Consider the following 17,991-nt stretch of genomic DNA (forward strand, 5'->3'; position numbering starts at 1 on the left):
AAGCCAATGCATATGCGGTTCTCTTTTCTGGAGAGTGTTTGCATAAATGTTTCGAATCAGATGGATGGCTCCTAAATGCCCTCCAGTGTCTCCAGCATTTAAGATTCGCAGACAACTATGTACTTGATTTAAATCTTAACCACACATCAGTAACCCAAGCATCAACACCGCGGTAAAGGCTTTCGCCTCACCGCACTTTAGGTCAACAAAGTGCCCTCCTGATATTTTTTGGATTGCGTACGCTCGGACAAATCACTTTAGAATGGCCCTCTTCTTACTCCTGTGCCTCCGTATCCCCAATTGGTCCACTACCTGAATAAGACACTAAATTTACTCGTCTTACACACACGTACGAGGTCCCTAAGAAATTTTTGTGTGGCTTAAAATTAGATCGTGTGTGACTTGAAAAAGTAAACTAATTAACGATGATCTAATTCGCAACGAACTATACACAGTGAAGGAAGAAGAGCAATGGGCAAGCAAAGAAAGCCTCAGATTACTCCACGGGCGACTTTTCATTAATCGTGATCTGTGAGTGCAAAGTACCAAATACGTGAAAACCTCCAAATGTGCGTGAAGCACCGGCTAAGGCTGCACAAGCGCATGAGGCTAAAATTAATTAAAATGCAAGAAAATAAGTTATGCTGCGAGACGAAGGAATTGGTTGTAATCTTTAGCATAACTACGTCCACTGCACAGCGAAGTCCTTTCCGATATTCTTCGAGTTAACTCTCTCGTCTGCCAGCTGCGGTCACCTTGCCCTCACTGACTTTCTTTCTTCTGCCACGCAAAGGAGAAATTCTGGACAAACGCTTTTAGTCTGCGCCGCTGCCATCACGTGCTGCATGGCTCTGAACATCATAGACGACCGTGGACAGTTTTTCTTTTTGGTGCACTCCACGTATTCTGTATATGGCAGTGCGAACTCGTCGACGCGAGTGCTGGATGCATTTTTATTCTGCAGCGCTTAGAAAGAGCAGGCCACCGATATGAACATCTTCGCCCGCCATTTCAGAGCACTCTTCAGTTTCCTTTCAATTAAACATGTAAATATTTCCAACATTACGCAGTGTTCGCTACTCACGGCCGACAGATATAGTGCTAGTAGGTGCTGTCCAGAAAAGTGTGCCATGTGTCTCTCTGCTACCCCCGCTATGCTTGTCTTTTCTGGTATCTACTTCGTTCCCTTGAGGTACCATCGGTTATTTTCCCTTCGCATTGCATGCCTTCCTTGCCCATGGCCATTCTCCTTATTGATTCCCAAGTGTGATACAACAGAAGAACGAAGCGGCAAGTGCCCCGCAAAGAAGACCCTCAAGCCAAAGGTGTCAACCGATTCTCATGAAGCTGAGGTAAATCCAACTAAGCTGTCGTTCTCCATTCTTCCGCAACCCCTGCAATTTCATGATATCCGCTTTCACGATAGAGTGGAGAGAATAGCTCGACGCCATTGACAGGAGGGATTCCTTTGACGTTTGTCTCTTCGTTCTTGAGTGGTATCCGACTATAGTACATTACAACTTAGCCTTCGTTCCCTGACTCACTCTACTCTCTTCCTGTTTCTTGCCGTCAAAAAACAACTCCGGTATTTTTGTTAAAATTTGAGATGATAACCGTTATAAGTTGATAACACCGTTTTTCAAACTACCAAGTAGAAGTCGTCTACAAGATAAAAAGGGTGTAAACTGCAACTGGAAGTAAGTTTTGTCCAATGGATGACGTCGCGACAGACCGTCGTATGCCGTCACGGATACTGTCACAAAGCCTGCCATATGCGCGTTGATCGGCTAAACCGGTGACCCTAAAAGTGAGCACAGGTAGTTATTTGCATTAAATGAACGAAAGCCTGCTGGAAATTTTGTCCTTAAGCAAACTCAGAGCAAATATTGTCTACTGTGTGAAAATTCGGAATGGAAAATGGAATGGAATGGAAATTGGAAATTGGAAATAAAAATTTGGGGAATGTGAAATTGTGAAATTCGCTTTCGCGTAACAAAACACCATCTGGCTGCGAAACTGAACAAAAAGGGTCAGAATGTACAATGAAAGCTTCAGTAAAATTAGACGAGGTGGACAAAACTGCGGAGTCGCACTTTAAGCAGTTGTCCTATGCTACATTTTCTCTAATTTGCTCAAGGTTTCAGTTCATCGCTCAAGTCATCCAATTGTCATATGTCGAAATTTTTTCGTTTATATTCGCGTGCTTTGGCATGTGAACCTCTGGAACGTGGCACCGAAGTCATTCCTCTTAAGCATTCACACTCATTTTTCTACTTCTAAGGTCACAGTCATGTGGGCATGTCTGCATATCGAAACTTCGCACTAATCATTAGCAATTTTTGAATCCTCTTTAATATTCTTTATAAACAACAGTATATTTTGTCCTCTAAGCTGGCTATAAGTCCTATTTAGCCTATCTTCAAGTAAAGTGCAAAAGGTGTGGGTAACTTCGTGGAATTAATGCGCGATTCTGTGCTAATGCTGGGCCATTGCAATGCCGGAAGACACTTTGACATATACAATGCTTAGAACTCCCAACTTGCAAACGCCACCACGTTTGCATCAAGAGACCGTTTACCGCTTATTTCTAAGGTGACTACTACGGGAGCTGTTATTCACGCATTCGCGCACCTGACGATCAAGGGAATGGACACCTTCTTTATAACCGCTGCCGAACACATCTCATGTCTAGCGTAGAGGACCTTGTCAGGCTATGCTGCGGACCGAAGTTCTCTATGCCGATTGCAGAGTTTGGCTTGTCTCATTAAGATAAAATAAGTAAACACCACAAAATCCGCCATTAACTCAAAGTAACTGAAAGATCATCAAAGGGAAAGGCTGCAGCCACAGGTTCCTTGACATCAGTGGCGTCCCATACGGGAGGGCACCAGAAGACGGCGCGTGATATTTATTTGTGTCCGCAGCATTTTTTGCCGTATGGCTCCATGTGCGCAGGCACTCGCGTTGGTATGTTATCCTTGACAATAATATTCGGCGCATGCTGCTTCGGCTGGGGATTACAGGAACAACTGGAAAGACCTAAAATCATAGATATAAAAGATTGACCCGCAGCGTCTGCACGACCACAAGTTCGTGCCTGGAAATACCAATCGCTTTAGGGACCAGGTAAATTATCTCTAATCTTACCTCCGCCCCCCCCCCCCAAAAAAAACATGTTACTTCTAATTCCGTAAAATTCAATTTTTGCCGTGAAGGCATCCTGCACCAGGGAGCCCAGGTCAGCCACAGTTCACGGCAATATAAACGGCGACGTGCACACTACTCATTCAAGCTGTCACACGCAGGTTATTACAAAAGGCACAGATTTTACGGTCGTTTTAGAACAGAGACAAGGTGCACCTGGCTATCAAACAAAGACAACTTCCCACTTCGCCCAGGAATGGCAGGCACAGTGGCTAGGTTTTGAAGGCCCAAATGTTCCACCCACAGTCTGTAATCACAATCGAAGTAAACTTCAAAAATTATTCTTCACATCATCGCGCATGTACTTATTCTACTTGGTTAGGGCTACTAATTCTAGCTCCAAGCAAACAATATCTTAAGGGGAGCACCAAATTTTTTCCCAGAAAAGGTACTGTATACAACTCAATTTCCACCCGTCATCCTCGGATTCAGCAAACTGTCGCAATAGAATAACATTCCATCAAAATTCAACAAACAGGCCACAAAACAATTTCAGCTGCATTGAAACAAGCCTTTTTTCGTCTGTTTATGAAACAAGTTCCTCATCATCGTGGGGCCTCACTACGCCCGCTGCAGAAAAACGCCCACTCCCATGTCTCCCCAATTAATCCTGTCATTTGCCACTTTCGGCTACCGTATCCCAGTAAAAGTCTAAATCTCATCCGCCTACCGAACTTCCTGCCTCCCCCTTGTACAGTTACCTTCTTTTGGAATCCTTCCGTTACCATTAAGGACCAACGGTTATCTTGCCTTCGCATTACGTGCTCTGCCCAAGATAATTTTTCCTCTTTATTTCGACTAGTATGTTATTAGGCCGCGTTTAACCCACTCAGCCTGGCTCCGGTCTCTTCACGGTAAGCCTATTTTTTTTTCTTTCCATAGATCGCTGCGCCGTCCTTAACTTCAACCCTTTTCGTTAGCCTCCACGTTTCTGTCCTATAGGCGAGTACCGGTAAGATACGTCTTTTGTATCCTTTTATCTTGAGCGATATTCGTAAACTGCTTTTAATGATGTGAGAAAGCCTGCCATATGCGCTCCACCCTATTCTTTTCCTTCTGAAAATTCAAACAACGTTCTGGTTCTGAACTTCGTTTATTCTCTCCTGCCAACCAAACAATACTTCACTGCGACTTCTCCGCGTGCACTCCCAACTCTCTTCGTCAACGGGATCACCTTTGTCGCCTTCACCAGTCCTCGACGCTGAGAAACTTACGCTCTGGGGCGGATATCTGTATCCCTCGGGGCGTACTGTCTTTAGTACAGCTACCAACTCTTCAGTATCGGTGGAGATACCACGTGCAACACCTGTAACATCTTTCGCGGTATTGCATGGGCGAACTAACAGGCAGCGCTGTCGTCTTACGGCGGCTCTTGCCCGCATCCCGATGACAATGCCAGAGGATTCCAGAACAGCTAGAGGCACATGGCAAGTGGTGCGTTGTTGTTGTCGAGGAAGTTGTAATAGAGACTCTCTAAACTGGCCAGGGACGAGCGGACTAGTCAAAATAGGGAAGTTTTTCCGGAAAGAAAGAAATACTGAGTTGGGCCAATTTAACTTCTCGATCCGTGCTGGCCGGAACAGTTCAGTAACTCGGCGCCGAGGTTACCGCTCCGAGTTCGGTAAGACAGCATACAAGTTTGATAAGAACATAAAAAAAATAAACTCTAACGCCACATGAAGTGCGGTTATTTCAACTAAACGCTCCTACAAAGAAGTAGATCGGTCTTCATAAAAAATAACTCAGGTGGCCACTGCTTATGATGTTGAAAGTAGGGCTGTAAAAGTATCACATAGGCTCATTTGCAAAAAGCATGGAAGCAACCAATACACATTTCATTACTGCCTGAGTCATTGTTCGAGTCGTGTTAATCTTCGGAAGATTTTAGTTTTGCGTATAGAACACTGTCCACGAGCCGATTTGGTTTCATGAGCTAGTGCTACAGTTTTATTGCGCCAGTAGCAGTAGTGATACCTGGCGCAAATGTAGGTGTTGTCCGTGAGAAGCCTCGATGTGTGAAGCCCCCCTTCAGAAGCACCACCTCTAGACACTTGCCTACCGCACCCCCTTTCTAGGGGGCGGCCGCCACCCTTCGCCACCCGCGATTCATCTCCTAACCCCGCCTCCACCTACCTTCAACTTCTAGAAGCGACATCCCCCCGTACTCATCCAACTCCATCCTTCAGATGCGCCACCGACCACCAACCCGGCTACATATCCCACTCCACCAACACGCCGCCTGCCAACCCTCGTTCACCACCACCCTCGATCCATTTCCTCAACCCGCCTTCACCCATGTGTACTCTCCAGAAGCGCCACACACCGCTCACCCACCTCCGGCCAACTTCTTGCTCCAGAAAAACGCTCTCCTTTATGGAACGCCTCGGCTAAGAGTAAAAGAAATAAAAGAATCGCCGAGGTAAATCTAATTGCTAGCACAGCTTTCTCGCATCAGGTTTAGTGATTGCCCTATAAATTTTTGTATTGATAATTATTTAAGCATTTGGTGTCTTAACGCAGTAACAGATACAGGAAATTCGAAAAGAATTACTTGGTGACATCTATCGTTTCAGAGTTCTTTTTAGCAGACAAAAAAATGTCACAGTAAATGACGAAGACCGAACAGAGCGCTTCCTGCCTTCGTCGTCCCTTATTGTGTGGTCTTTTTGTGCGCTAAAAAGTACTGATAATAGAAGAGGTAGACCTACAACGCATATTACTGGAAGATGTTTACCTTAATGCTCAACGCCTTTTTCCAGAAAAAACGATTTGGGTGGAGTTATTCCAAATGTGTTTGTGTTTGTGAAACAATCACTCTTGCGATCCCGAACTTGCCACATACTAATGCGCCCCGAGTAGCAAAGACGCGCAAAAAAGCAACGCAACAATTAATGCACTGCTGTACTTAATGTCAGCCGGCTGCGGAAAGGAACAACTCCTAGTTTGCTCTGTACGTTGGCTTCTTTCGTTTGTAGCGGTCCTTTTTTCATACCGCCTGCTGTTAATTGAGGAGTATGGGAAGAAATTAAACGCGTCTAAATAAACATACGACCAGGATAGTCGCACTTGGCAGCGAAAAGCCCGAACATGGCGGCAATGAGCCCGCTATGGAGAAGTCCCACGACAATTCGTGTGAATTTAGTGGTTAGTTCTAATTAAAGCATACTGTTTTAATTAGTGGATGACTACGTGCGTGCAAGAAAACGTGAAGTCGTAAAAAGCGTTTCGGCTTTCAGTATGTCAATTTCAAAATTCATTCTGAATCTCGAATCGCTTTGAACGCATTCACTCACTCCACCATGCAAGTCCAAGATTGCTACAGTATATTTGGGCAGGAGAATACACCCTGCCAATGCTTCTTGTGCCGTTTTTTGTGCTGCCATAACTTTCCTGCACTTTCCGTTGGCGTTCGACGTGCCGGATATTGAGACGAGTATGCGGTACTATGCTTGTGCACTCGAATATGGGTAGATAAACTGACGTTGGGGCGGTTGTCGCTCTCGTCGCCATCCTTACACGTAGGTTAATAATGTTGTCGCTGCAGAGTGAAGCTTGCGGCTGGCTGCCGTGGAAGCATTCGGATCGTCGAGGAACCTGGCAACAGCGTTCTTCTTTTTTGGCGCTGGCTCGTGCAGATATCTGTGACTCGGTGCTGCTTATCACTGCGTTCGTACCGCCAGTCAGCTCACACACGTTGCACCCAGGTTCAACCAGAGGCCAATAAAGGTCACCCCCATGTGGTCGCTGAAACGCAAGTCGGAGAAAAAGTGGTCACGTTTTAGGTGTTTGGGACCGACGCCTACTAGACACGTTGAGAACAACATTCCCTGTTGTAGTCTAGTACCTTTCAATCACTAATGGTTCGAGCGAAAGTCGCAAGAAGCACTTTATCTCCACCACTGACGGAAAAGGTGTACTGGGGCTAAGACTGGACGAAGGGAACGAAACTAACACCTGCGCTTTGTGTTATTCTTACCTAAATTATCAAACTGTTATCAAAATTAGCCAGTAAGAATAGGGAAGTTTTAAAGGCCCAAGAAAGCAATAAAAAGGGAAAGCGACGGAGAGAAAAATTTTATGCTTCCGAATAATTTTGAACTAGTGGTGCTTGGACGTATCTCCTTGTAGTTGTCCCGACACGAGGATGCACGCATTCACTAAACTTCCGGGGTCGCCGGTTACGGCCGTACACCGTGTAGCGAAGCTGCATATGGTAACACCTGGCGGTTCAGAGCCATAAATGGTTCCGAATGAAATTCCGCATAACATTCCAAAAATTTTCAGCCCCCCTAGAATTGCTATTCATCCTATGACTAGTCCAAGATGGGTGGCACAAAGAAGGTGAGTCGTCTGATCTATACGCACCGTAACCCATCGTTTTATACCAAAAGCAGCAAACTGAAGGATTCCGCTGGAGATCTGCACCGCATGCCTAACTGTTACCCCAGTATATTGGATATGCATTTAATATCTACTTTCACTGTTTATGCAAACAATATCAAAACTCTTCCACACCCTTCTAATACATAATGTTCAATAGACGATGCTCATGTTTCTAATTACAGGGTTATGGTTTAGATATTAGGCTTCGACAGTAAGTAGACTCGATGAGGTGGCCCTACTCCTTTCTTTACAATAAGCTGTTTGGACTAGAAGATCCGCCATTGCTATTTTTCCAAAATCTCTGTCAACCGACACATTTACTTCGTCATGTAACCTAGCAAAAATTGTTCCCTCCTGAGACAAACCTGGCAGCATGCCGATATTGTTTCATTATGGACCTATTTCAAGACATCCGTCCATATAAATGGTTAGAACATATCAATTTCAAGCATAACATAGTTTTCCTCAAGTCCGGCAGTTTCCTTAGTAATTTTCAGCAAGGCCTTCGTCGTGGATCGAACGCTATACCACAACTAGCTCAGTTATCTAATGACATCTCTCGTTCTCTTGATTAGGGTGAAGAAATTGAAAGATATGATGCATTTATCGACGGTATTTGGCAGCGTTCCTCACTAAAACTATTGAGACCGTTTAACTTTATATTAAAAACCCTCATATAGCTTTCTTTCCCAACCCTCAAAGTATGTATATTTCTATTCGACTAGATCACCAGTCATTGGTGTTTCATTAGGCTTAGACATTCCACAAGATTCCTTCCTGGATCTATTTTTCTCCTTATACATCAATGATCTACCGCTTCATGTATCAACTACCATATGCCTGCACACTGACGATTAAGTAATTAATTATCCAATTGCAACCAGCTTCGATCATTACCTTTAAAAGTATTTCTCAATGTTCTGTAAGCAGTGCGCCACATACCAAATCATGATTAATGTATCCAAAAATGCTCTGGTGTCATTCTGCAGGCGTACATCTAATTACTTGTTGATATATTTTTTCTAAGACAATTATTTAAAAAGAGCCCTGGAGTACAAATACCTCTCCGTTGCCCTGTGAAAAAGGTATGCCATGATCTAAGCACATCGTTCAGGTTTTTATCAAGCTCTCCAAAGTCTCAGATGCTTGCGCCGCACTTCTTCGTGTTGCTCCACTACATGTCATGTCCTATACAATACCCTGATTCACCTAATCCAGGAATATAGCTGCATCGTTTAAAAGCTTGTGGATGTAAACAAATTGGAATTGGTTAAATAAAAATGCGGTTAATATTATAATACACAGAAGCAAGCGAGGCCTCTCGCCTTCTTCTTAACTGTCTGACCTTGGCCTCAATCGACTTTCTTCACATACGACCCATCCTGGAATATGCAAGTCCAATTTGGAATCCCCACTAGCCATATCTCGCTGATAAACTAGAAAAATACAGCGCATGGCCCTTCGTTTCATCTACTCGAAATACTCACGGCGTGACAGCGTAAGTGACATGCGCATTCGAGCTGGCATCCCATCACTGTCTAATCGTCGTCGCATTTCTGCTTTGAAATTTCCTTTCTTTTTGTATCACAAATTATTAACATAGGTAAAGCCACATATCTGAAACCATCTTATGATCACTCGCGCAGGGCTAATCACGAGAAATGTGTCAGACCGTTTGCTTTCCGCTATAACACGTTCAAATATTCATTTGTCCCGTATCCATCGACGAGTGGAATAGATTGCCACGTGATTGCATCAATGCGGGTACAGTTGAATTCTTGATTAAAAAAACTGAGAGCGCGCTCAGTCAGTGAAGCCCTGAAGAATTCACTAAAATTTGTATTTCTTGTTTGTAGCAATAAATAAATGCTCTTATTTATTGTCAGTTCTTGTGACTGTGCACCTTAGGTCGCGTCACCAAGCACTGTCTGCTTGGACGAAACTATACAACCCACTCCTGTATGAGTATGGAAACCAGGCTCACAGCATTTACAAATAAATAAATAAACTGAGCTATTGCGACGGCTCTCTAATATTCTGCTTTGGGGGTATTCATGCATAGTGTAACCGAACCTTGAGAGTGTTCACTAGCGCAACCATCGTCTACAGCGGCGGACGTACTACGTTCTGTATTAATGCGAGTGCCATTGATGAAAACGACAGAACAGAAAAAAAGACATCCTCTATGATCTTGGTTTCGGTGGCTGTTGGCTTCCATCATGAGTGGTAACCGCAATGTCAGAATCGTGCGATCATGAGCAGGAAACCTGAGACGAAGCCATGTCATTATCAGACGCAAAGACGGAATGAAAAACATTAAATGCCTAGATACTGAAGCAGAGTCTGATATTCAAGCAGGAAAATTTCCTCATTGATAACAAATTATGCGGATTAAGTGATTGAAGACAGAATAGAACTAAAAAAATACGAGGGTAAATTTTTAGCAGTCCCTGGTGCGCCAATTCTGTTTTGAGACTAGGTCAAGCCTGGCTTCCACCCGAGCACATCCAGATTCAGCGGAAATCAAATTCAACCAAGGTCATTCTAAGGGCAAATTCCGGCTGTCCTAACCATATTAGGCACATGCCTCATGTGCCATACCATGTGATACCATCATAACTCTGGAGGGCCATCCCCAAAATTAAGCTTTGCTTGGTTCATTTACATGTATACACAGACCCTTAATGAATCTGGCTTAGACTTCATACTGTTCGCTTGAGACATCGTCAGAATCGCTCATGGTAGGCCATAAAACATTCGACACCTTCCGTGGAGTACGCCATCAACATCCGGTCATGCGTCATCACAAGACCAGGGTCTCCCACGCGAAAACGCTCCCGTTGCGATCTTTGTGCCAGCCTATGTAGCCATAGTCTGTTGGTCTTGAAAAATGCTGTAAGTCTAAGCCATTATTGAAAGAGAGGCAGCAGAATGGCGACAACTTTGGCTGTATTGAGCGCGTTGCGCAGCAGAACGTAAACGCGTGGCAATTTTTGCTTTACGCCCTCAAAGGTTGGTAAACAACAAATAATGTCTCTTACCAGCCAATCTTCATGAGACGTATAATGAGCGCCACAGGAGCATAAGGGGAAGTATTCTATAAGGATTCATTTGCGCATTTTCTATTTCGGATAAATTTGGTCATCTGCCATTGGTCGCTGTTTTTCGGTGAAGTAGCTGTGGATTTCAAGCTTCCGCGGTAAGCGACCGGACATTGAGAGGTTATCGATGCGTGCGGCTACAGGGGAATGCTGTCGTCGACGTGGGGTCCTGCTACCTTGTGATTTGTGTGAGATCGCTTGCTGCTTTCACTTGATGTTGCCGTTACGCTTATCTTAAACCAAATGAAAGGCAAAATGCATATGCATTTAAAATGGATCCTAATAAAATACGGCTCCAGGATGCGTAACTTAAATGGAGGCGAACAGGTGCTAAACGAGCGCCCGGCACAAAATTTGCTGCGGAGTGAAAGTTTCCACTGTGCTCAAGAGGTGGCGGTGAAAGGACAGATGCAGGCCTCGCTGCCACGACACATTAGTTCGTCTACGTAGAGCACGTTTGTATATAAAGAGTAATTTAGCCTACCTTCTTTTGCTGAAGCACACGGAACAATACATGGGGCGTTATCCGTGTAACAATTATGACATAATGCACATGCGGCGCATCACCAGCGCGGTCCGCGTCAAAAATAGAATTTAGAAAATAAATAACTGGCTTTCACGGGCATTAAGTTCGGCAGACGTGCTAGTTGGCTGTCGCCCTTTAAACAACAGCGCTTGCTGGGTGCATCAATCGCATTAAAGAGGACACCGAAATGTGTGCGGCTTTAGTCAGACGGCTTCGTGAAGATTGAATCCGATGCTTGCAGCACAGAGGAGCAGAATGCGAATGGTAAATCGTAAATTTTGTTACCTCTTGCAGCACCATCTGTGTGGTGTCCCAGAATGTGTCACTGCTTTCCTGGAGCGCATATCATGCTTACTCCTACTCGCCACGACGAGATAGTGCAATTGCTTCTTTTTACATCAATACTGAAGTGGGCTGTATTCTTTTCTTACGGCGGGGGGGGGGGGGGGGGTGTTCTCTTACTACATTTGAAAAATAATGAGGTCACTGATATTAATGTTTGAGGAATTGGTACAGGTGAGATAGATGATAACGCATTTCAGTTTCCCGTCACAGGTGTCTGCGTCTACCGATCGTTCTTTTCTCAACCGAAGTAAGGCGTGAAAGAAGATGAGCAATCAAGAAGGCGCGCAGATACCGGAACAGGTGGCAAGCCGCACAGGATCCTCAGCGTCCGACGCTGCTTCGACCAGAGATCCACCGTCGCCTGCTTTGACAAATTTTAGGTGAGCAACGCCTGACCAAATCACCAACTACTAGCGATGACTGGGAATACTTAATTAGGCGCACGTTCGACCATCATGTGGCAAATTCTGTGGCCTGAAAGACTTGGAATTGGTACGGCTCACCATTCGAGAAGCTCGTATTCAAGGGGACGCGTCATGTCGTTCAAACAATGACCCGGAGAAAATTGAGATCATTTGAGTGTACGAAGTACCTTTGTTGACCGGATCTTTTGGTCCAACGCTGCGCCTTGGCAACTCAGTACGGAACACAGTTCCGGAATAAATAACCACACATTATATGCTTAGCATGCACCGAAGTCAGCGTGTCAATACAGTCATTTTTTCCATTTTCCCCTCTCGTTGAATGTAACTTAAGTCTGTAGTAAGGGAGTAATTACCCATTAGCATCCATAGGGCGGACTCGAATGAGTAATTACTCCCTTATTACAAATCTACTCCACCTTGGGGGTTCCTCTAAAAACATTTTGCCAACACTGTTCCCACTTCGAGTTACGGATCAATTCTATCTCGCCCTACCATAAGCTTGCAGTTCCGGTTAGCTCAGTTGGTTCAGCGACCGCTCCGGTTTAGCGATGGTCCCGGGTTTGATCCCCGGACGAAGACGCACTTTTCTTTAACAGCGAAGTTACTGAGAAAACTGGTTTGGCTTGGTTTATAGGGGTTTAACGTCCCAAAGCGAATCAGGCTATGAGGGACGCCGTAGTGAAGGTCTCCGGAAATTTCGACCACCTGAGGTTCTTTAACGTGCACTCACATCGCACAGCACACGGGCCTCTAGAATTTCGCCTCCATCGAAATTTGACCGCCGCGGCCAGGATCGAACCCGCGTCTTTCGGGCCAGCAGCCGAGCACCATAACCACTCAGCCACCGCGGCGGCGTTACTGAGAAAGCTGTACAGCTTTCCTTTGTAGGCATATGGCTGCGAAAGGGTGAATGCCAGTGAGTAATTACTCCTTTAGAACAAATCTACTCTACCTTAGGGGATTCCCACCGTTTTTAGGTCAGGACAGTATGAAAAATTGGAGGACGCTTAAGCTTCGTCTTTAAGAGTGCAATGCGACGGCGTGTTGCAGCGCTGCCACGGAACTCCATCATCCGTTCGGCGCGACGCCTTGCCCGTTAGATAAATCGCTCTGATACGTACGGTGAAACAGACGCGCGGATCGCAAACCGCGTAGAAGCGTTGCCAGCCACCATGCCGAAACGCGCAGGACTCAAGTTGCAGTCGTAGTTCGTTAGCACATCGTTCTCGACAAACCCGATGCCACGAACGCCAGCATAGCTTCCGCGCCGAACGAGGGAGCAGCAAGCCGCAAGCTTCGTGGTGAACGCGCTTTGGTTGTGCGCTGCTTTGTTCGTCGCTCACCGCCTGATTCCTGCGTGCCCGCACGGCCCCACTACGCCCGAACGATACGAGCGGGAGGCGCTAAAGTCACTGGAACGGGAAAAGTACCGCAACCAACCGCCATATTTGGTCCAGCGCCGCGTAAGGGACGGCCGCGCGCAGTCTCTACGCAGGCATGAACAGAACAAGCGTCACAACGCGACTGGCAATGCTGAGCACTCTTATCTCGGCCCATAAGAGCAAGTGCTACGTAATGCTCCGGACGGTCTGTGTGTCGGGGGCCGCGAGAAAGAAGCGAGCGGACCATTTATGGCGGGGAATGACACGTCACCGCGGAGAACGAATCGGGAGCGCGCGCACTCCCGGTTCGTTCTCGGCGGTGTCGAGGTCATTCCCCGCCATAAATGGTCCGCGCGCGCTGGCCGGCCGGCGCGGCGGCGAGAGAAAACGAATGCGGTACTTTTCCCGTTCCAGTGACTTTAGGAGGCGCTGCCGCCGCGCGCTATCTGTTGGGGAAATGGCGTACATTGCTAGGAAGAGAGAAAGGGAGAGGAGGGATTTTTAGCTAACGGCGAACGCCGCCGACGCCGACGACACCGGCTTTTTTGGCGACACGGGGCATTTCACGCTGTCGCGTTAAAACTTGCTCCAGGGATACGGCTTCAGTTTCTTCGCCGGTTTAATCTCGAACAGATGCGAGCGCCATCAATACGGTTGTGTCAGTACCTCGTCCAGTGTACCACGCCCGTTGGCTCCGCTTGATCACGTGGTCAGTTTGCTGCATTATTGCTCAAAGCTGGCTCGCGCCTCGCGTCGCCTGAGCCGGGTGCGACTTCTAGCCGCGCCTCGATTTTGATGTTCACTGCTTGTATTTCGTCTACGCATTGATAAGTTCACGTGCGCTCTACACCTGGGCTGGATGCTCAGTGTTGAGCTTTTGGGTGCAGAACTGAGCCCAAAACTGGAAACCCTTCTTTCCTTGGTTCGCCAAGGTGAAATCGAAGAAACACGACGTGCCGCTTGCCCCCTTGTCGTACGGCTTGATAAAATTCTTAACGTGAGTAATAAGCGCCTGAGCAAAGTAGTTTGCAGGTCTGCTTCGTCATGGCTGAAGCCGCAGTAACAACACTAAATTTCGCGTAGTGCGGGCCCCGTAGTGTTTACCTTGTAGCAACTACTACAACAGAAAGCACCTTATTAGGAGCATCCCCCTAGGCTTCTTTTAACAGCTGTGCTAAGGAATAAAACATTGAGCGACTGGCATTCTCAGCAGTAATTGAAACACCTACCGAATTTCACAGAGTCGGCCTGGGCGCAAACTGCCACTTAGTATGTAAAATAACCTCGTTAAATACGAAATATGACGTTTAGAAGCTGCCACAATCGCCTTTAGGAGGCTAACGAAATGAACTTGCCCCGGCTTGCATGCAGATACGATTAAAAATGCCTCGACAACGAGCTTTTAGGCTTCCAGGACGTTACAGAGCAATCCCGCACTATATCGGATCCCTGAAAGTTTGCAGACCTAGGAAGTCTCCACGACTCGAGCAGCCGTTTGCCGGCTCGTCTTTAACGCGCCCGGCTAAAGCTGTAGTTTTAAATGCTTCTAAATTGCGTTGTTTCAAATAATAAGAATGAGATAAAGTCGAAAAATACGTCTATATTCCTTGAATACATTTTTTTACTCACGCGAGCCACCGTCCGCTGCGCTCCTCGGACTAGGAGACGACGCGCCGACGAGACGACGCGCCGAGCGGTGGCGCGTCCGACGACGCGCCACCGCCTAGGCGGCGAACGCGTTGTGTCCGCGTCGCTTCCTGCCACGTCGCGGCTGTTTTCAAACTGCCCTTATCTAGAAACGTTGGGGATTCCCCTAAAACATTTGGCCAAATTAAGTACTCAGTGAAGCTCTCTCACCATTATGATCACCACAAAAATTCCTCCGTGAGTGGAAAATGTCCGTTATTATTTTAGTAGCTGAAGATTATATTACAAGACGAAATTATAAGATCAGGAACATCGATGGCTCTGGCTGGTTGTATACAGTCGAACATTCAAATGGTGATTTCATTGGTCTCAATGACTGCGGGCCATGGGTGGCTGATGCCAGCTGCTGTTCTTTTATGTTGTGTCCGGCGATAGTGATATTCGGGTGCAACAGCGAGGCAGCCGCCGCCTCCTGCTCACTAGCAGAATTCTGTAGCAGTTCCGCCCGAGATGCCGGTGGGATGGAAGAAATGGATCTTACCTGAGGATTCCAATCGAGCGCTCTGGCAAAAATTTGGGAATTAAATTTCTATTCTTTTTTTGTTTCCACGTGTCTTCTTTCATCCATTTCGTTTGCGCAGCTTTTGGGCTGCTCGTACCATTAACACCGAGGTCGCCGGTACTGAGTAGAAGGAAAACTTAGAGCGTAACAAGTTTTCATGTTTTCGAAAGAAGGAACAGTGCCGGCTTGTGTCTTGATATTTTTATGGCATCCTAAAGTACAACATATATGGGTGAACCTAATATAACAAAGGCCTTGGGGGGCACTGACAAGCTGCATGTTGCGCATTGTGGCAATATGAGTACTATTTACGTCTGGTGGAGGAGACTCGCGTATCATATAGCTTCGTTGCTATTGTTGACATCAGCAATCGACATCACATCACTCGCTAAGTAATGAAAAATGTAATGCATAAAATCAAACTATTCTGCTCTCACAGGTTTTCTCATTTCAGGAATGTCAATGAGAGGCTATTATATGAAAATTACGGCAATAGATTTATTTTGAAGAAACCAGCCTGTGTTTGAACTAACAATCAAAAATTCCTAAAATGTTAGCTCCAGGGGTTCTAGCATGTAGGACGTGAGCCTGTTAAACCCTGAAATTAAAAAAATAACTTCCTCGCATAGGAAATCCTGACATATGGCAAAATGGAGAATCAACTGTGTATTGATATTCGAGATAAAATACCTCACAGGTCAACATAATACGGAAACCTTGACAGTAGAGTGTCTCACAGCGAAGCGATGCCTGTTATTTTAGAACGCCAGATTTTTTAACTGCCAGCTGTGCAATTCCAGAAAGTCGTTTATTGCTAAACCAAAAGATAATGGCCCTCTATGCCTTGGGACCTCTCGCAAGGCACTGCCCTCAAGCGCCTTTCTCTGCTGCACCTACAGCCGCAGTGTAATGTCTCCCCACGGCAGGCTGAGAAGGGTGGCCGTTGGGACCAGCCCACCGTCTTCAGGAACCAGCTCGTCGTTGCCCCCTGGAAGCAGGCTCTTTATAATCCGCTGGAATCCCCAGCTGGGCCGAACTTCCACTGGGCCACTGCTGCTCGGTCAGCACAGAGGGGACGGTACTGCACACAGGATCGAGGTGCGCATTCGCCGTAGCGACCAGCGCTCCCCCCAGATTTCCCGCCACCGTTCCGGCCGGCTCATGCAGCAGCACGGCCATGTCACCAGGCGCAGCGCTGCCAGAAGCCAGCTCCTGCGCCGCTTTATGTACGCCATCGCCATCGTCCTCTCGGTGGTGCTTCCCCTGCCGGTGAAAGAAGCAAGGTTAGCGATATCCAAGTGCGAACTGCTGAGGGTGTACCATGTCGCGACCGGTTCACTTAGCGGAGCTGACCGCGAAGAGGTTATGATCAAGCACCGCTTATTTTTCACGCATGGCATGTGCACGTTTCATGGTGTAACTGCATGATTGATAACTGATAGAGTTTCTGCAATTTTTTGTCGAGAGCCGCACAATGAGACGTGGCACTAAAAATAAAACGACGTGCGGAAGTTGGAAATATGGGTTACGATTGCTCGCTTGGGAGGCAGACGCGCTAGCCAGTTTGCGGCAGTGCGTAGCGCGCAGAATGTACTGGGGCACCATATTAGTGGAATGATATACTGCAGCTTCCCGTTGTAATTGTAATACTTCCGGTGCAGCGCAATATGTCTGCGATTAGAAGTGTATTTATATAACGGTGCTTCCGGAAAACCCGCCACTAATTTTTAAATGCAATTTTTTTAGGCGAAGAGATGTTTGGTTCATAGTAATACCAATGTTGGCGGGCGTCAGAAATGATGCTAATCATGTTAAGTAATAAAGTGATTAACTAAATTGTAACAGTCAACTTTTTAAATAATATAGATAGGCGTCCGCTTGCAATTAGATATTTTTAGCTGGCCATTAACGATAGCCATATTATTTTTCAGGATATCAAAAACAACGATTACCCTCGCTGCTGTGGCTCAACAAAGTTTGGTCATTTCTCGCACAATTCCAAAATCGCGCGCCTGGTGTGCGCGCACAGTGCTCTCCACCAAACCGCACCGCTACGTGGTGCTACACCACGTGATCTTCTCTGCCCTGCCTCGGCTGGAGCAGCGAGGACCAATGAGCACCTCAGCGCAGGCGGGACAAAGCCTGTCGCCTGGCATGTTCACCACAGTAATTACAAGAATAATCCTATTAATTAGAGCAGAACAAACTCAACGTTTAGCGCCAATCAGCGTATGGACGGATATGCGTTTTTTTTTTTCCTCAGGGCTCCCTATACATTGACTGGCACAAAATTCTATGTACATCCTAGCAGCCGTGTACCGGAGTTGCCACCGCTGGATTCAGAGCAGCCCGCTCTTCCTTCATGTTCCTCTCACGGCGAATACTTCTGATCTTTGCACATATAAACCGACTGAAC

At 46.4% G+C, this 17,991-nt stretch overlaps 1 protein-coding gene across 1 annotated transcript in view; it reads left to right on the forward strand.

Moving 5' to 3' along the window:
* LOC144125886 (uncharacterized) overlaps positions 1–17,991 on the forward strand; it is a 205,604-nt gene that overhangs the window by 175,513 nt on the left and 12,100 nt on the right. Inside the window, exon 4 of the mRNA XM_077659677.1 lies at positions 16,502–16,858. Coding sequence (XP_077515803.1) covers positions 16,502–16,858 — 357 coding nt within the window. The remainder of the gene's footprint in view (positions 1–16,501; positions 16,859–17,991) is intronic.

This window comes from Amblyomma americanum, chromosome 1 (genome assembly GCF_052857255.1).
Source record: "Amblyomma americanum isolate KBUSLIRL-KWMA chromosome 1, ASM5285725v1, whole genome shotgun sequence".
NCBI lineage: Eukaryota > Metazoa > Arthropoda > Arachnida > Ixodida > Ixodidae > Amblyomma > Amblyomma americanum.